The following is an 18,706-nucleotide window of genomic DNA, read 5'->3' as shown; positions in this document are numbered from 1 at the left end:
ATAAAGAGTCTACGAGGATACTAACACATTTCTTCCAGGTAAGTCTTTCGGGAAGCTCTACTTATATGAGGCCATAATCCTGTAAAAATCAATTAATCAATTAAATACGACCTGACATTGAACCAAAGTCAGTATGCTTTATTTATTTTTCTTCTTATTTGTCAACAATAGTATAGTTAGGTAGGTAATCATTAAAGCGTGTGATTTTTTTATCTTCTTTGATATTGATAACAAGTAATCCTTCCCAACCAAACGCCAATGCGATCTACCAATGGCCACACCTTTTAATTGTCTGCCGTTCTCCGCCTAAGTGTACAAATTCACAACCAACGACTCCGATGACATCCATTCTATTATACAGCAAGTAGATATCGTATGCGATCAAGGAAACAAGACAAGAGAAGATATCAACGGAGATTCTTCAAGCAGCAGCATTACCGACTTATTGAGCGGCCCCTGGGTTGGCTTGGGGCACATCTTGTGCACCAACAGCAGCTCGTTTGTCTCCATCTGGAACCGCTTTGCCTTCTTGTCTTGCTGCGTTACCCTCCTGCTTGACCACTTGCGCTTTGATGTCGCCTTGAGCGGCATTACCCGAGCCCGCCTTGGCTTGGTTACCAGAACCAGGTTGTTGATTATGGGGCTGGGCCAACCCATCTCGGCTGGGAGCTTTCTGAGTGTCTTTGACGGGCTTTGGCTGAGCTGCCAGATTCTGCATCTCTTGCTTATCCTTCTCCCACTCATTCCGGGTGTCACTATACTCTTCTTTGATCTTCTGTTGGTTCTTTTTCTTCTCTTCCTCCTGCTTTTCCCGGGCAAGTCGTTCCCGCTCCATCTCCTGTACTCGGTGTCAGTATACAGGAATTTTTGTTTACTATAGTAGAGGGATACTCACCTCCATGTGGCGGATATCATCCACACTAGGCTCATACAAATGCCAGATGGTATAATGAGGTAGACCAATGACTGAGTACCCCATTCTCTTGGACATCTGTTTTATACATGTTAATGACGACTGTTTGGCAGGGTAAGTGATTTCATACCTTGCCGAAACCTTCTGTCTCGGCGTGCTTCTCGAAACTGAAGGCTGGAAAGTGAACACCGGATCGGAAGACTTTGGCTTTTGCCAGAATACTGACACCCCCAACACCGTCAATTTCCATTTCCATATCGGGATCACCAAAAGGATCACGGAGGTACGCTAAATGAGGACGCCATGTGGCATATTCGGCGTAACCTTCAACAATGACAGCATCTTCATCAAGTGTGTCGGCGAGGGCCAAAGCTGTCTCAGACTCCTGCCATGAGTTCAGATCGTAGGGCTGTTCACCGCCAAGCCAGTCGGGCAACGGTCGCCAAACATCTGAACAGAAGTTAGAAATTGGGGTTCATCTTCGAGCATTTTTACTTCACATAAACCTACTAGGAACGATGACGTCCTTGTTATGGCGCATGAGATCCTCCAAAATGGTGAAAGGTGCTGTTTCAACGTCTACGTCACGCCAATAAACCCAGGAGTGGTACGGCCGCAGAGCTGCGCTCAGGAGCCAATTTCGGGCTTGCGCCATCAGCTTTCGTCGGCTGGCCTGGGCAGCGAATCCGTGGCGACTTTCAACATCCTGGTTGACCTTCTGCCCGAAGTCTTTCTCAATAATTGAGATCTCCCCGTATGGTTGCTTGGGATCCTGGTCGGCTTGAATAGCCTCCAAACTCTCAGAAAGAACCTTTAGAGTATTATCTTTGGAATCGGACACGAGAAAGGCCAGGTCGATCAAGTGGTGCGGATATGTGAGGTTGCGCATATGAGAAAAGAACATTCCCAAGTGCGCTTCGGCATCACGAAGTGGTACACATAACAGAATCCGCTCTTCGCGTTCCCAGCCACGAGCAGTGCCCTGGACGGTGGTCAAGTCGTAGTATCGAACTGTCTCGAGCTCTGGTGCACCACCAGTAGACAGAAGCCCGAAAGATACCAGCGAAGCCACGGGGCTGGAGGGCCAAAGCCAGAGACTAAAAGCGAACAGTATCGCCGCTAAAATGCATAGGCGGACGAGAAGTTTATTGCGACGCCGTTGGGCAGGCGTCAAAGTGCGCGGCTGGAACCTTTTTGAGACGCCCTGTCAGCTAATTGCCACGAATATTTGTGCCAGTCGTGTACAAATGATGAGTCGACATTTCAGGAGATGAGATCTTACTTGTGAGGGGAGATGTCAAAGGTATTCCCACGAGGATAGCCATTCGAAAAGGCGGCGGCATGATGCCGGGGCATCATCTTCGAATTGGAGCCTGGCAAGTCATAGGATGGCATTGACAGCTTTTGCGCAGAGACGCTCTGCAGCGCGTCGATCGAGAGTGTTGGATAGCAGAAACTGCTTCGAAGAAACTGGTGGGCCAAGGGACCAGATGGTCGCTAGAGCGATCGAATAGGTTGCGCTTTGAAGGTCGATAGGGGATATGAGGCTAAGTTCAGGGTCCAAATAGTGATGCTGGCTTTAACGTCTGCATCAAGCGCCTGATCCCTGTCGTCCCCAAAATGGTTTGTTGGCGGCTTTAGTCGCTCTCAACTGTATCGTATCGTTTCTCGTAGGCGTCGTTGCAATAAATAGATATGTGCTGTGATGCGTGGTGCAAGGGCAAGGTGGCTCCAATGCCGACCAAGATATCCGTACTTTCGCAGCGTACAGTTAGTAGGTAGGTTAGTACAAGGTAAGCTTGGGGAATGGGATACGAGGTCTTGCGTGCCAGGGCGAAACGAGTGCTGTGAAATGCATGTATCCAGTTACTTTTAGTCAAGGGAAGGGGTTGAGGGGCTCTTTTGATTGGGTCACTCGACATTACCTCGTTTGAGACAGTGGAGGCTGAGGTGGATTGAGTAGGCCACTCTGAACGCCAATACGATCCACACAGCTTGTCTCTAAAAGTGAGATCTTGTCAGATTAGGTACGATATGAACCTTCATGGCTACTCTACAGTAGTACAAGTAGGTACAGATCAAGCACAAGTTATCGGGCCCTTCAGTCGGTTGGGGATGGCTCTCCATAAACAAGCGTCCATTACCTCCGATCTCAAGTTACATTGAAAAGGTATCCATACCTGGGCAGCAACAATCACGTGAAGCAGTCGATGAGAAGTATGCTACCAGCTACGCATGGCTATCGATTTCTTGTCTCATCAAATCCATTCTCATTCGTTCAGCATCTTCTAGGCATTACTGATATAACAACTGACAAACCGACTCGGGCTTCGAAGAACAAGATTCGCGGAGAGGAATAAAATTAGGTCGGATTGGAAGACGAAATATATTTTTCATCACTACGAAAGGTAACTATCACACTCAGATACTAACAACTTACCGCACTTTCGACTTAGCAAAAGCCTGTACAAAAGGCTGAGGGCACTGATCGCTACAGGGAATCTGCACCCGTTAGCCATTGTCCAAGCCAAGGCTAGAATCGGACAAAGAGTATAGAAAAGCAAAAGGAGCATGTGATAGGTCAGACAAGCCGGTTTACTCAGTCATCTCGACCGGCCCAGGATACTCATAACCCAGAACGAGCTACCAGCAGCCTGAACACTAGAGTCTTCATAACACTCGCAAGAGCAACTCCACAACCGGTCATCGGCTCTCACAGAAAGCCTACGGTGTGGGAGGGTGACTTGGTCAAGAAGAAGTCGTTGAATGGATAGAACTTGTGTCATCATGCAACACAGCTCCTTTGTTTGCCCTTACATCTTCGCAGTCAACTTACCAATGTTTCATCGAGCACCGAGGTCAAGCCAGGCAGAACCAGGACGAGATTCGGAGAGAAAGGAAAATTGTTAACTAGGACTTGTTTCATAGTTAGCTTGGGATCGAAGCAAGCGGCGGTAATATTGAAAGAGCAAGTAAGATGTGTATCAGAGATCTTGGTTTGGTAATTGGGAGTCATCACAATGGTTCAGTAGCAGAACTGAATGAAAGGTTTTCTCATCATCGACATGTGAAGGGGTTTGGGCATAGAGTGGAAAGAGAAAATCTCACTGACCTTGTGTCGTGCTTCACCCATGGTAATTGAAGGTGGTAGCAAAAGAACTGAAATCTTTCGCGATGTTAGCATTAACCCCATCACCGATATCGTGTGGAAGATGAAAAATCGCAAGGGGCTCAGATGGTAGTGCATGTTGTTCAAACGCTCAGGTTTCGCGGGAACAGTGGTGTGAAGGATCATCGTTGCGCGTGTGGGATAACGCGGCGGCGCGTCACGTACCTCATTAAATCAGCGTAATCGAGAGTCCCTGCTGCTCATTCAAGTTATGCCACGACATATTTGAGCAGGACAACCAAATCCAGATTTGTTTTAGCTGTCGAAGGCATCCGTTGACTGAAAGCAGGCTCTCGGTGTATGAAGAGGAGAAAGTTCAGAGCTCTCGAAGCAGACCCGCGAGAAAATTTGAAGGGTAAGAAGATGGAGCCGGTGATGACTAAGCGTCGTAGCGCCCCGTTTGATGCATCGATGAATTTCAATCCACTCCAGGTAAAATCCAGGTCCTCAGATTGAGAGATCTTGGAGACAAGGAATAAATATCGAAATGGCAGACCGACGACGCATTAATGGCCCTGGAGGTATCACAGTGGCACCTGTCTATGAAGCAGATGAGTTTGTTGTTTCCACTCGGACTCGCGCTCCAAATGGTATCAGGGCACAATGTGAGTTCCCAACACCCTTCTCTCAGCAACTGTAGTCATATATTGTGAAGAGTTGACTGATATTTTGACTAGATTTGCAGACTGGGGTAACCCCATCCGCCTCTGGATCGGCGTACCTAGAAATTGAATCACAGCAAGATTCTAGTAGTAAAGGCATGAAACTTTCATGCACCGTTCATGGGCCTAGATCTCTACCTCGATCAGCGCCCTTCTCCCCTCACATGGTCCTCTCTACGCATGTCAAATACGCACCTTTTGCAACTCGTCAAAGAAGGGGTTATTTACGCGATTCTACCGAGCGTGACTTGAGCACCCATCTCGAAGCAGCTCTCAGGGGTGCACTCATTGCAGACCGTTGGCCCAAGAGTGGAGTGGATGTGGTTGTTACCATTATTGAAGGAGACCAAGCCCGTCAGGTAGCTGTGGAGCAGGGAAGCGAGGAATGGGACATGATGAATGTGCTTAGCGGCTGCATCACTGTTGCCGCCGCCGCTCTCGCGGATGCTGGTATTGACTGTGTCGATACTGTCTCTGGAGGTGTTGCGGCTTTGGTGTCTGGGGCGGACAATGATGAACCCATCATGGTGCTCGATCCAGTTCCTTCTGAACATTCACAAATACTCGCAGCTTGCTGTGTAGCCTATCTTCCCTCCCGAGACGAAATCACAAATCTCTGGCTGAAGGGAAGCTTGCCTTCATCAGACGCCAGTCTGCATCGCGACCTTGTCGCCCGTGCCGTACATGCAAGCAAAGGAGCCAATCTTGCAGTAGCTGCATCACTGAAAGAATCAGTCATCGTGGGTTGATTGGATAGTAGGTCAGCATGTGACACAAACTTGATGTGTGTTTCTAGGCGTTCAATCAATAACATCAGCACAGACTCTGTCGACTACAATGGCCAGCTTCTTAACTTCGTTGTGCTTTCTTAAGGCAATACCACTGAATTCCTTCGCCTGATGCGGGCGTATCATGGGCGTTCCTGGCCACACTGGATAAGCACTGGCTCGAAATCGTCTTGTAGGACGTAGCTTTCGGGCGAAGAGTACAATTGATCTTCTTCGAAGTATCATGAAACACGATTGAGAATGAAGCCAAATGGGAATGAGGTAGACAAACCATCGGAGAAGTTCATATCAAGACGAGTCAAGCATTTTTATTCAATAATAAGATACCCCTGAGGCCCTGTCCCGCTGAACAAACTTAGCTACTCTTGACTGATAGAAACGCTAGACACAGCAGGTTGTTTAGCTCTTTCGGGATGATTTCAGGCGGTGCTAATAAAACTTGCTGATCCAGTGGGTGGACATGAGAGAGATAATGAGCATGCCAGCTTTAATATCATGTCCTAGAATCGAGCGCAGTTACCCTATAAGGGTCGCCATGCTACTAACCTCCGGTCTGGCGCCGAAATCGGGACCACTTCCCGTGGGTGGGTACAAGCATGGCAGGGGACCTGAGGTGGGTACGGAGTATATCATGGATGTCCTTTTAATGACACTGTGCATGACTGTACAGGCACTCCTACACAGTTTGACCGCTGCAGTGGGTCCCAGAGGATGCGCTACCAGTATCCGTGAGTCCAACTCAGTCTGGGGCTTTGTCTCGACCTGGCAGGTACATCGATGGTCCATAGGTACCTATAGTAGTTTCCGCATGTTACCACCTCCACCTCGATGTCAACACTGAGGTTGCTCAGTGCCTTGCCTCATCATCGCTTCCCTAGGCCAACAAACCACGCTTCAAACAAGGACACTTCACAATGTTCTCGGCGAAACCCAGTGGCTCGTTATCAACATAACGCCCTTGCGACCGTCGCGTTCATTTCGCAGCCTTTATTTTCCTCGACTTGCCTTCCATCTTCTTCCGACTACTTCGTGCCCGATAGTGCTGTACTCCTTAGGCCATGGCCAACGAGTTCGTCCCCTCTGCGCCATCACCCCTCACCAGCTTCACATCCAACACAGCGCTCGATTCTGCCAATGCTTCAGGCCCGTGGTACAATTCTGCTGTCTGGACTATCAATGTTACACGCTATGCACCCATACTAGAGGACCTTGTCTGGGCTGGTCCACGATTCGTTAAGAAGCTTGGATCTTACATTTCCGCGCCTGAACATCTCGAGACGACGACCGGCAATTCGAATTACATACCAGCAGTAGTTGGCGCGAATACCATACTTGCTGAGGCCGACCCGACTATTCAGAACATAATGGAACCCTTGTTAGGTACGGGGGGGTCTGAGACAGCAGCCACTGCTCCCATAGGACGGGTACCCGTTGACAGTGTCCGTAGCTTGGGCAGTGTCTTTGGATATGCTACCAGCAAGTGGGCTTTGTGTTGCATAGCTATGGCAGTCATACTCAACAGGACACACATATTCGCTGCTACTCGACGACGCCTACGCTTGCGTTGGCCAACAAGACTGTTATTACGATTCGTTCCCATCGTCCTATTGGTAGTACAGGCGCGCCAGTTACTTCAGTCTATTCAGTGCCAGACCTCATCCGACTTTTCCGAGCTACGATGGGGTAATGCAAGCAAAAGCTCGGACTTGATGTTCTCACACCAAAACGCCTTTCTCAACTCTCTGAGTTCAATCTTACTCTTCTCAGCCTCCGATGAACAGTCCTGTATTGCCGTTCGGATGATACCGTCCGATGAGTCTGGCTTTGCTCATAACCTGACCGGCTCCTTGTCTATGCTATGGCCTCTGTTCGGAACATTTTGTCTTAGTCAGTTCCTTGAGACCGTTTCCTGTGCCGTGCAGGGCCGTCCCGTCGCACCGGAGACAGGTATGACACTATTCGAACAATCTCTTGCGTTTGCGGAGGCCGATGCTGCTATCAGCAACCAGCTTGGTTGGAACCTTTTCACTAAAACAACTTCTGCTGATGCCCCAGCCTCAGGGCTTGGAAATGCTATAGCTCTGACTAGGTCAATGGTTATGAGAAGGGTCAACACCTCGCCCGAAGTTCTCCTCGTTGCCTTGCTATCTTCGATGACGCATATCACGAGCCATATTCTCGGTGTCTTCAATCTGCAAGCCAAGTATCGACTAGTCAGTACGGGATTCTGGGGTCTCTGCTTTATGGCTAGCATTGTATGGGCAGCCATCTCTTTTGACCTCGACAATCCATCCTCTCAGAGCCTACTCAGGTTTCCAACTGTTTGCATCATAGGGTTTGTGCCACATGTACTTGTTCTACTAGGTACCGCTATATGCTTGTTTATCTACGGGCTTGCTTTGCTACTCTCAGCATTCTCTGCCCCTTCGACATCAGACATGGCTTCAATGACCATTCGACAGCGTCTAATTCATGCCCATGAAAACATGCAGGCGAACGTATCGCTCTCTTCCATTCGCATCACTCGAGAAATGGACTTCTACACGGCTCTACTGCGAACTGGGTTCGGTGCTATCACTATGGCTAGTGAAGCCGTCTACCTAAATGAGGACAAAGGCATCAGTTTAAAACGACGCACCTGGTTGGAAGAGCAGCGGTTTAAGGAGGCCGAGGAATTGCAAAGAAAACTAATTGGCGGTGGCGGCGGCCTGCCCGACTCGCGATATGACCAGATCGGCGCAATCGGCCTGATTCCCGTGAAAGGGGGTCCATCAATTGCATCCAACGGGTACGCGCGCGAACGTGCTGCTCAGAAGATACCGAAAGGACGCAGTGAGCGCAACCTTCATGCGGGCATTGGCGCGTCTGAAAGGAGTTCTCGTTGGCTTATGGCACTGGAGTTTCTACTTAGTATCAACAAACTTATTGCAAGAATTAGCGCTAAGTCTTTGTTGTGGTGTCTTGCAACTCTGCGGATCCGATATCAGCCGGTGTGGCTCCTTTGGCTTGCCCAGCACCCAAAAAGTATGGACGCACAGAGCAAAAGCTCTAGTCGTAAACAGCCACGACCAAGAGGACCATCTTCCTATAATGATGGACGCATACCGAAAGAGGAGACAGCAGACATTGAGGCCGAGTTCAGGCGTGTGTGCTTAGACCAAGACGAGGAGAGTCTAGATAAGGACCTGTACAAGTATTGGGTGAAAAATGGCTGGTGGGGATCTGCAGATTCCAGCGGCGACTTTGAACCTCACTCAGATGACGACTTCGACACTACAAGCGTCATTTCTATGTCGACCACCGGTGATGGAGTGGAGGATTACCAAGCATGGGAGTCAGAAGACGAGAACGACGAGGGCCAACGAACACCTACTCAACGATCCCCTCAAGTCAGTCGTGAGAGCACACCTTTCCATGACACCCCTATGCAAATATCCGATCTAGCACGCCTTCTACATCCCACAAGCCCTGAAGAGCGTGAGGAGGCCGTGACCTTGTCTGCCCACCTCCAAAGCGACGGGATCATGACACGCGCCAAATACCGGCGAATGGAGCAATTGCAACGCACTCGAGTCTTAGCCTCACCAGGATCTGGCTTACTACAGCCAAAAGCTAGCATCATGCAATCAGGGCGCAGCACCAAATTAGATCCTGACGAAGAAGAGCGTCTTTTGGAACAGCTTTTGCTATCACGGCGACAAGCGTTTGCATCAGCGGCATGTTCCGAGACATCATGGGAAAACGGGGGATCAGGTTTTGGAAGTGATGGTCCGCAATGTGTGGTATGCCAAAGTTCACCCAGGACCATTATAGTCTGGCCCTGTCGATGCCTGAGTCTATGCGACGACTGCCGTGTCTCTCTTGCTATGAACAACTTTGACAAATGCGTCTGTTGCCGCCGGGAGGTTATTAGCTTCAGCCGCGTTTTCGTCCCCTGAGCTCCTGGAAACTCACATTCAAGGGAATCAGTAATGTCTTTTTTATTTTATTTGCTCTGATCAAGCACCTGCCGCTTTTGTTCAATTCATTTGTGTTGGTTCATTTTTGGGACGTGATGGGCATGAATTCACATGGTTAAGACTTTCATCTTTTGACTCAAATCATCATGTCAGGTTATGTTCGGGATAGTATCTATTATTTTCAAAGCTTTTACATTGCAGCCCATTCGATACTAAAGGTTCTCATCTGTTGGTCATCTTGTGAACCATTCGCTAGTGGCTGTTCTGCCCCTATTAAATACGCCTTCTTCACAGCTGTGGCGAGGCGACCTCCTGCTACGATGTCCAATACGGGAATGTCTTCTTCCCATTCATACTGGTTTGCCATGAAATGAGCATGGAACCTCAAGGGATCGCCTGGATATACACTATACTTGGCACCAAAGCGAAGGCCGGGAGTTGTGTAGTGACCAGAAGTAAGTAGAAAGCCGCACAAAGGGCCTTGCGTAGGGTTAGTGGCCTGGTATGTCCGTTCAGCTTCTGGAGAAATCAGCGACCCACTGGACGTTGGGGTGACGCCCAGGGATTTGATGGCAGATTGCTGCTGCTGTACGGCGGGTTTAGTTTCACTAGTGGTGATTGTGTCGTCGTCGGTATTGCCAGGAGGCACACGGCAGGACTTCCCACGCTTCAATGCTCCTTCAACAATCTTCTGGGCATTCTTTTCAGCAAGAACCTGTTGTGCTGTCTGCTTTCTCGTCCTAAGCGAGTCGAGGTATAGCCTCCTCGCCACGGCGTTGTGATTCTGGAGAACATGGTGGTGGGCAGCTACATCGTCTACAAGATAAGCCACATTCTTATGCAATAAAGCTTCAGCCTCCTCAGGCCGGAGTTCGATTGGAAGACCGAGAAAGATGTTCTGAGTCGGTTGCTGAGGCGCGGTTCCGGCTAGTGTACCGTTGATATTCTCATTCCGACGCAAGAAAGCAGCAGCCTCGGAATCGAAGATGAGATATCGCCCAGCGATCTTGGATATTCGAACAGAGGCTGGGTCGAGAGAGACCATAATATCTATCGAAGCGTTGCGAGTTAGCAGGCGCGTCGTCAGGAGTATAGCGAGCAGAAGCAAGTGTGAAAAGGACAACATCATAAGTCGTCTTCGTAATTTTATTGTGTGTCGTCACAGAAAATCAGGGGATTGACAGATTAATAAGTGTATAATCATTGTGTCCGAGTTGCGTGAATGAATTGCAAGAGAAGAAAGATTGATTTTGACATACCTTTTGTGATTGTTGATGTTGATCAGAAGAAAGAAGAGAAGAGAGATTGAGAGCTTGGAGCTGCTTTTAGGCGATAAAATTTTTAGGCGAGTGGGGTAGGGAGAAAATGATAAGATAAGGCTCCTGAGCTTGAGACTCTGAGGCAGAGGCCTCCATAAAAGCAGGTGAACCATCAGATTACCTTCTCTTCAAAAGTCCAAGTTCTCCTTCTTGTGATCACTAGATTTGGAAGCTTTGTTTTGCTCTTCCTCATCTCCAATCGGTGGTAGACTGAAGGGTGTAATTACCAACCCACTGGAACTGCTCAGCTTGAAAGACAGGTTTTCCCTGTTCCAGGAACCTTCCAGGCCGCCGCCCTTTTCGTGGAACACAGGTAAGCTATGGGCACGCAGTAGTCCTTGGCCCTTGTCTTCGTTTCCGGGCTCCCGCACAACCGGAGCTTGGTGTTGCAGAGGAATCAACTCGAGAACTCCATCGGATAGTAACTCCATCCACCTTGTTAGTCCGGTAGATCGAGGGAACAAAGTGACTGGGATAGTCACAAATGCCGTAAGTTGAGTGGAGTACTGCCGAAGGAGTGCTCTCAAAGCATGGAGGAACTTGAGGACCTCGTTGGGTTGACTAGCAGCAGAATTATACAGTGTAGGCGACAGGAGGCCGGGAACCACGATCCGATGAACTGTAGAAGGTGGCGAGCTCTTGATTCTGGATGTCACATCGGCAATAAACTTGCGGAACGGCGTGTTTCTTGGCGATGCCATGGGACCTTGCACTGTGGTTGTGTGCAGCTGACCCTTGATGGCACTGTTTTCAAGACGCTTGGTCAGGTCGAAGCTATGACAGAAGGTGCTCGGTGTCTGTCCGGGAATTGTTGGTGCTTGGGCATCTACAATAAGTCGCAGGTCAGCATTACGTCCTTGTGGGAAGCGCACAGAGTATACCTCTGACTGGAACGTTGCGCTGTCCGAGTGTCTCGTAGCGCCAAGCAATCTTCATCTTTTCGTCTGATGATGAGGTTGGCTTGCTGCTCTTCTTAGAGCCATTAGGGCTGCCGAGGCCAGGAAGCTCTCTTCTCCAAGCATCACCAAAACCCAAGAGGTGAACTTGATGTCCTTGGGCAAGTCCTTCGGCGGCATAGTATCGTAACAGTACTCCTCCAAAGTCCGTAGTTCCTGTCTCTTCAACAAGCAATGAAGTTCCCATTGGCATTCCGGCATGACCTGACAAGAGCTGATCCAAAGACTGCGTGCCTGTAGAGGTAGTCAAGCGTCCATCTAACGGAGATGGTCTTGTTCCGGGTGCAAGAGACTTCTCTTGTCGAATGATGGGAGATGAAGACCCGGCAGCTCCAATGACGACATTGCGCTTGCGAAAAGACATTGTCTCTGTCTTTCGTGTGCGAGTAGCCTTCTTTCTCCTCTTTTCAACAGATGGGTAATCCTCCGAGAAGTTGAATGTAATAAGTGCCTACTGTACCTTGGTAACTTACCTACTGTAGTATGTAGGCTGTGAGAGAGTGTGATCCATTATCAGTGTTGTGTGAGGTGTGCCCCACCTAGGTACAGTCTGAGGTACCCAGGGTGCCTGCCAGGTAGGTATCCACACACTTTTTCCGAGCCGCATCCAAACATTTTCTCTTCTTTGAACGACAACGCGAAAAATCATAACGATCAATACAAAGCACTCACTCTTCTTCCCTCAAGACATTCCATCCGTTCTTCCTCATTCTTCTCGACTGCCCAATATGGCGAGCGGCGACGCTACTCTGTTCGAAGAATCTTTCACTGTGACTGAGTATGATCAGTCCAAGTATGACCGTGTCGCCCGCATTTCGTGCACTTCAAGCGACTCTCAGACTGTTATGACTCTAGACATCAACATCGAGCTCTTCCCCTGTGCTGTTTCCGACACTCTGCACGTAGTTCTGTCTACTACTCTCTCTTTGGACGGAAGCAAGGAGGACGAGAAGGGCTGGCGAGACGTTGGCAAAGGTGGTGATGCGCCAGCGACAGCCGCCGACCTTTATGACTACGTGTGCCATGGAAAGATCTACAAGTTCGAGGAAACATTCGATGGAAATACCATGTGCGTCTCTTACATGAAGCCCCCTTGTCACCGAGTCTGGCATATCCATGTTTGCTGACTGAATCTAACCTACAGCAATGCCTACTGCTCTTTCGGCGGTCTTCTTATGTCGCTTCAAGGCCCCATCAAGAAACTGACCCCCCTCCGTGTCGACAACGTGTACCTTCTCGTCAAGAAATAAGCAGAAGCGCCCAAACTTGTCCACCACTATAGGGCTTTTGTGTTACCACTAGCTCCAGGTCACATTAATGATACCCATGCGAAAACCGCCGTGTTGGCCCCCAATGATTCTCAAAGTCCAAGACTCCATCTCGCCCCTGTAAGCCTGGTCTATCGAAATCACAATGAGCGCCAATTGCTTTGATGCGGACCTGGGAAAGGAATGTCGCGGCGCACTCTCCGCTTGATCTGCTCAATCTCGGGCTCGTTTCCGTCAGTGAGAATTCCATGACGAATGAAAAAGTCGAGGGTGACGAGGGCACAATTGGACTTGAATCGACCCTTGGCGAGATCTACCTTGACTTGATCAACGTCGCAGAGCTCAAATTTCTCCGCCTCACCATCTTTGGGCTGAGGGATCACATCGTTGGGAAGCTCGAGATCGTATAGCCACTGGCACTCAGGATAAATGAAGCCGCCTTCGCCAACCTGTCCCTCGTCCGTGATGTAAATGTATGTAACATTGCCGACGAACTTGGCACCCTTGCGAACGATATCACCAGGAAGACTGGCTTCCTCGTCAGCCTCGCGAATGACGCATTCGAAAGGGTCCTCTCCTGTCATCAAACCACCTGCCACGGTATTATCAAGCATGCCGGGAAAGGTTGCCTTGTTCTGAGCACGCGTAGGGACCCAGAGCCGAATGCCGTGAGGTGCAGTCCCATCCTTGACATACGCGATCATGTGAACGCCGTAACGCACTGTGCCGAGCAAGCCTATCGCAGCTCGTTCCATGCTGAACAATAGCTCGCCACTACGTCCATACACAGGCCAGAGTTCGTCGCGCCAGCCACGGAGAAGAGGGAATGTCCCATTCTTCCGCCAATAGTCGGCCAGGGTCGCTGCGCGACGAGTACGTTGTTCCTCCGTAGGTTCCTGAAAGAGCACAATAGTTTTCTTCTCATCATCGCATTCCATCTCTCCCCTTACCTCTTCAGGAACCCGGTGCAGCTCTCTGGCCACACGGTCTAGGATGTACCCAATAGGGTATGTGCCCTGGGTATCTCTCCAGACCAGAGTGTAGAGCCCGGCATTCATTTTGGTGAAGGCATCGAGATCAGTCTCGGCATACGGGAACCTTGAGAGATGAGTTACACTTGTAGGTATGAGAGTGGTAGGAATTTGGAATCATACATGTCGACTGCATCGATGAGATCGATGCTTGTTTTGGCCATTTTGATACAGGGAAGGACGGATGCTTGAACTGTTGTGTTGGTGGGATATCCTTGGTTCGTATCTGATCTGATATCGTATGTATTCAAATAGATAGGTACCTAATTAGGTAGGTAGACGATGAAGTCAATGTTGAGTACCTAACCAGGGTACCGACTGTTTGGCAGTACAAGGTTGATGCAGTTGCGGGCTTTTCCCAAAGTTGCCCGGTTTATATGAGAGGTTGGCAGAGCAAGCGCTTGACCTGCACTCGAAATGTACTACTGTATGCTCTTCGGGAGTGATTGGATCCTGTATCTGCCCGGATGTAATATGGGGGCTCTCGCTGTTGTCTGTCTGGGTTTCTCGGTGAAGCTACATCAGGAAGTAAGGTAGTAGTACTAAGGTGGCTCTGCTTTTACCGGATCAGCGACGAGATACTTGCGACATCCAATGTTGGTAGCCCCACGCTGCTCGGTGAGACCAAGTATAGTAGGTAGGTACCTTACGTTACCTAAGGTACCTACGCTCTCCATATATCTCCTAACTTTGGCTCTAGATATACTTCCAAATACTCCAGAAAGTTAAGGGATACATTCCCTTATATCTCCAGTCTCGTTTACTATAGTCGAATTCTCAATGTTTCTGTCACCCTACTGACCTCCACTAGGTACCTACTATGGGTTTACAGTACTAGGTAGGTATTGAAACATCAAGGGTCGACTTGGCATGCAATTCTGCCCCCTACCCTAAAGACCCCTGTGGGGAATCCTAGGGGTTTGTCTACCATATGAGGTCACCGTTGTTCAGGTCCATTCCATTGCCAACTACCTACCTATCCGTAGCGAAGGTACTCAGTCAAAATTCCACTTGTTTCTAGATTACCCTAGAAACACCCACCAATCGTTTCACACTAGACTAAGACTACCCTGCTCCGTACCAGCCAGCGAAACGACGACAAAGGACCCTTATTATACAAACAACTCACCACAGCCTTCCCCTCTTATCCCTGGTTAGGATAAAACATTCCTTTATCATTTGATTGATCGATCTTAAGACTCCCTATACCTTACTCATCTCGATACTAGTGGCACCATATCATGTCAAGCCCACTCTTTGGCATCGTCCCTGCGGGCCAACCGCTCATCACAGAACCTTCTTCAACCCCCTCGCCAACCTCACTACTCTACGCTCTCCCCACCACAAAACACTTCTCACATATTGTTGTTTTTATGTTACCAGGCATAAGTCTCCCGCCGAACACCGCTGCAGCAATCTACCTAGCAACTGCCGCCGATGTCGCAGCAGCAGCTCAGTCAGGTGGCACACCCAACTTCCGCTTTCTTGGAGGTATAGGCCCTGGAAAGGAGAGCGCCATGTTCAAGGTCAGCGGGGGAGGAGAGGCCAGCGATTTAGTGATTGGTATATCAGTTGAGCCAGAAGTGTCTGTTGGCCAGCGCTTGCAAGAACTCGCTGCCACCAAGTCTGGCAACTCATCAGGCGGCCAGCCCAGTACGGCTATACTCGCACAACGCATCATCCAGAACGCATTCAATTTTTTATCGAGCTTCAGCGGTACAGCAGGACCTGGTGGTGTTGAGGTTGTGCCGCTCAAAGCCTTTGAAAACTGGTGGCGCAAGTTTGAATCAAGAGTTCGGGCAGATCCTAGTTTCCTGGAGAAGCAGTCAGATTAGTGTTGGCTTATAAGCATCTGGAAATGCCTGATCAAAGTTTCAAGGTGTGTATAACATTAGGGCAGGGAATATAGTCAACGGCGAAAACGCGAGTCTGGCTGGTATGGTATTTAGGGGGGCGGGCATCATAGCAATAAGCCAACAAACAAAAGTGTCTGCTTGAGCGACTGACAAAATTGATTAATTGAATACCAATTCACACAACTGAGCGTACATCCCTACCGAGAAACAACATCGCTGTGAAACACTCCCAGAAGCTCCAAACAAATAACGTAGTGTGATATCCAAGAGAGACCCCAATTTCGTCCCCAAACCCAACCAAGAGATCAACAATTGCCACAACTCTGTTTTATGGTATAACTTATGCGTTCTTTTGAACGCCATATCTTAATGCTCCTCCGGTTCCCACAAACTCCTTTGCGCCGTGATGTTGCCCCCCGAAAAAATACCAGATAAATATAAAGTTCGCATTAATATCTCCCCATGAATCGTATCGAAGCGCTCAATCTTCCCGTACGGGTGACATGAATGGACTCTTCGCACGGGTTGGGCTGCCGTTGCGGCTCTTTCGGCCAGCACTCAACAGTGAGGGCGATAGCCGTTCTCGGCTTTCAGTCCGCACTACAAGTCCGGCACGATCCATTGCTGATGGAGGGCGAGTGAGTTCGTCCGCGCGACCTGCAGAGATACTAGGTGTTGCCAGACCCGATGCTCGTCCCTTTCGCGAACCATTACTACTGCTGTCTGAATGGTCATGTTCATCCGAATCGACATCGCCCAACTCAAAATCAGATAAGTCACCCTCCTCCATTACTCTCTCATAAGATGGCCCCGAGTTTCGTCCGAAGAGTTTGTGGACAAGAGAGGAGCCGCGGCCTGGTTTCCCTGGTCGCTTTCGCCGGCTAATCATGCTGAATATCTTTCTTCTTCGCTCAGGCTTGCGGAGCAAATAGGCGACCAACAGAATTATCAGAACAAATGCGACGAGTCCACCAGTTGATTTTCCAGGCTTTTTCAGAAGATCTTCCAGGTCATCGTTGTCGTCGTCGTCGTCGTCCCCTGTGTGAGTTGCGATAGGTGAAGAGCCGGCGTACTCAAAATCATTCGCTATCCCCTTGTCCACATTGCTTCCAAAGCCGACAGGCAGCTCAGAACCGGACGGAGGGACTTGTCCGGCAGCGTATAGGACCATTTTGCCCAAAGTCCAGCTTAATTCGATGCCATCGATTGTGTCCACCGGCTTGAAAGGGTCGTTAAATGACTTCTCACCATCATCCTTAACAGTGTCATTGGCTGCACCACCTTCGAGACCAACACGAGGGATGCCAATTCCGTCGTAGAGCATATTAATCAGCCATGAGGCCTTAAAACAAGCCAAACGGGCTTCAGCTGCCTTCTTTTCTGGTGACTTCTTGCGTTTATCAAGATCTCCCTCAATGTCCGACCAATCGCGACTGCAGAATTCCATAACATTGTTTTGGTATGTCGCCAGATCGTAAGCCTTGTGTTTTCCGCCAAAGACGCCATGAGTTGTATGCCAATATTCCGAAACACCAACAAAGTGATTAATGTCGAAGTCGATACCTGGTACATGCTGACCGTTGACAAGGCAGGGCTGATCTTCGCATGGCTTGTCTTTGCCCAGCAGAGGATGTGTTACCGTTAAACATTCGTCGAACTTTCCTGTGCCAACCAAAACGGTCTTATCCGACTTTGATTCAACAAGTTCACCGTCTAGAGTAGTTCGCAAGCCATTAGGCATGCAGGGGTCAGGCAGCTCGTGGGTAGAGTCAGTATTGTAATGTTCTTGTAGACGTTCGACATAACGGCTGCGGGCTTGATTGGCACCGAATCCGAGCCAAGTTGCGGTGAAGACTTTGTATTCCGATGGTGATCCGTCGAGTGTTCGCATGCGCACAATCTTCAGATCATCCGCATGCTTTGCGGATTCAGTTGCATTTGGAGCAAAGGCAATCTGAGCAGATGCGCCCCCCATATCGAGGAAGCCATAGGTGTGATGATTCTTGCCATGGTCGTGCTCCTCAGGATGATCGAAGCCGCCCAACAAATAATTCGCCGCTATCCAGCCGTACAGGCCTTCGGTTTCGCCAGAAATAACCTGAATATGGGCATCGCAATCCGGAAGAATGAATTTCGTATTCGACTGCAAGTACGTGCACATTGATTTGAGGAGTGCCGACTGCTGAGGCTTTGGTAGCAATCGCATGCCGGCCGTCGCCATGAGGTAAACGGGGGTCTCGGAAATCTTGCTGTCGGGGACTTCGTCGAGAGCGATATCGATCAGCTGCTGTAGATGATCGGGACCGATTTGCGCAGGCTTCTCTGCAAAACTCGACACTCCAGGATGGATCTTCTTGTTTTCCTTGAGCTTGATCTTGGGGAGAGACCTGAGCTCGGCAGCCGACGCATCTTTGGTAGCTTTGGCGTGATTCTTCCACTTGTAGATGTATACTCGAGTTCCTGAGGAACCAGCGTCAAGAATGACGCCATATTGTGCTGTATGAGACACAATTGTTAGTCAAAGTTTACCAGAGAGAAGGCGAATACCGACATGATTTACCCATTAGGGTAGAAGATTGGGGTTGTTTAATTCTGACGGATGCAACAGCGACGATAAGGACCGATCAAATTAGATATGAGTTGGCGTCAGTTGTTTGGTCGTCGCGAATGTTCTTCTTGATAAGTATACCGCAATCGGCGTTGGACGAGCTGTTCCAACCGTTATGCGATGGTTCGTGATGTTGCGATACGCTCGATACGGGGTAGATCCCCAATTGAGCGAAGT

General features: G+C 49.3%; 9 protein-coding genes across 9 annotated transcripts; 4 read left to right on the top strand and 5 right to left on the bottom strand.

The window, feature by feature from the left end:
• Nucleotides 1–442: 442 nt before the first annotated feature.
• On the bottom strand, nucleotides 443–2,256 carry ANP1 (Mannan polymerase II complex anp1 subunit; the record flags this gene model as incomplete). Its single annotated transcript, XM_044829282.1, has 5 exons — nucleotides 443–838; nucleotides 896–991; nucleotides 1,044–1,363; nucleotides 1,424–2,096; nucleotides 2,227–2,256. 5 exons carry the CDS (start codon nucleotides 2,254–2,256, stop codon nucleotides 443–445), a joined length of 1,515 nt encoding a protein of 504 aa, XP_044675957.1.
• A 2,313-nt stretch (nucleotides 2,257–4,569) lies between these two features.
• On the top strand, nucleotides 4,570–5,493 carry J7337_011745 (uncharacterized protein; the record flags this gene model as incomplete). The annotated part of the gene is made up of 2 exons (XM_044829281.1): nucleotides 4,570–4,687; nucleotides 4,892–5,493. The coding sequence occupies 2 exons, from the start codon at nucleotides 4,570–4,572 to the stop codon at nucleotides 5,491–5,493; spliced, it is 720 nt and encodes a 239-aa protein (XP_044675956.1).
• Nucleotides 5,494–6,590: 1,097 nt separating this feature from the next.
• J7337_011744 (uncharacterized protein) lies at nucleotides 6,591–9,470 on the top strand (the record flags this gene model as incomplete). Its single annotated transcript, XM_044829280.1, has 1 exon — nucleotides 6,591–9,470. The coding sequence occupies one exon, from the start codon at nucleotides 6,591–6,593 to the stop codon at nucleotides 9,468–9,470; it is 2,880 nt and encodes a 959-aa protein (XP_044675955.1).
• Nucleotides 9,471–9,681: 211 nt separating this feature from the next.
• On the bottom strand, nucleotides 9,682–10,536 carry J7337_011743 (uncharacterized protein; the record flags this gene model as incomplete). Its single annotated transcript, XM_044829279.1, has 1 exon — nucleotides 9,682–10,536. One exon carries the CDS (start codon nucleotides 10,534–10,536, stop codon nucleotides 9,682–9,684), a length of 855 nt encoding a protein of 284 aa, XP_044675954.1.
• A 402-nt stretch (nucleotides 10,537–10,938) lies between these two features.
• Nucleotides 10,939–12,130, bottom strand: J7337_011742 (uncharacterized protein; the record flags this gene model as incomplete). The annotated part of the gene is made up of 2 exons (XM_044829278.1): nucleotides 10,939–11,636; nucleotides 11,692–12,130. 2 exons carry the CDS (start codon nucleotides 12,128–12,130, stop codon nucleotides 10,939–10,941), a joined length of 1,137 nt encoding a protein of 378 aa, XP_044675953.1.
• A 364-nt stretch (nucleotides 12,131–12,494) lies between these two features.
• On the top strand, nucleotides 12,495–13,016 carry J7337_011741 (uncharacterized protein; the record flags this gene model as incomplete). Its single annotated transcript, XM_044829277.1, has 2 exons — nucleotides 12,495–12,835; nucleotides 12,911–13,016. The coding sequence occupies 2 exons, from the start codon at nucleotides 12,495–12,497 to the stop codon at nucleotides 13,014–13,016; spliced, it is 447 nt and encodes a 148-aa protein (XP_044675952.1).
• Nucleotides 13,017–13,174: 158 nt separating this feature from the next.
• Nucleotides 13,175–14,229, bottom strand: J7337_011740 (uncharacterized protein; the record flags this gene model as incomplete). The annotated part of the gene is made up of 2 exons (XM_044829276.1): nucleotides 13,175–14,132; nucleotides 14,189–14,229. The coding sequence occupies 2 exons, from the start codon at nucleotides 14,227–14,229 to the stop codon at nucleotides 13,175–13,177; spliced, it is 999 nt and encodes a 332-aa protein (XP_044675951.1).
• A 1,077-nt stretch (nucleotides 14,230–15,306) lies between these two features.
• J7337_011739 (uncharacterized protein) lies at nucleotides 15,307–15,900 on the top strand (the record flags this gene model as incomplete). Its single annotated transcript, XM_044829275.1, has 1 exon — nucleotides 15,307–15,900. The coding sequence occupies one exon, from the start codon at nucleotides 15,307–15,309 to the stop codon at nucleotides 15,898–15,900; it is 594 nt and encodes a 197-aa protein (XP_044675950.1).
• A 502-nt stretch (nucleotides 15,901–16,402) lies between these two features.
• Nucleotides 16,403–18,485, bottom strand: J7337_011738 (uncharacterized protein; the record flags this gene model as incomplete). The annotated part of the gene is made up of 2 exons (XM_044829274.1): nucleotides 16,403–18,417; nucleotides 18,482–18,485. 2 exons carry the CDS (start codon nucleotides 18,483–18,485, stop codon nucleotides 16,403–16,405), a joined length of 2,019 nt encoding a protein of 672 aa, XP_044675949.1.
• Between the last annotated feature and the right edge of the window lie 221 nt (nucleotides 18,486–18,706).

Source organism: Fusarium musae, chromosome 9 (assembly GCF_019915245.1).
Source record: "Fusarium musae strain F31 chromosome 9, whole genome shotgun sequence".
Lineage (NCBI taxonomy): Eukaryota > Fungi > Ascomycota > Sordariomycetes > Hypocreales > Nectriaceae > Fusarium > Fusarium musae.
This window is presented reverse-complemented; position numbering and strand designations above follow the sequence as displayed.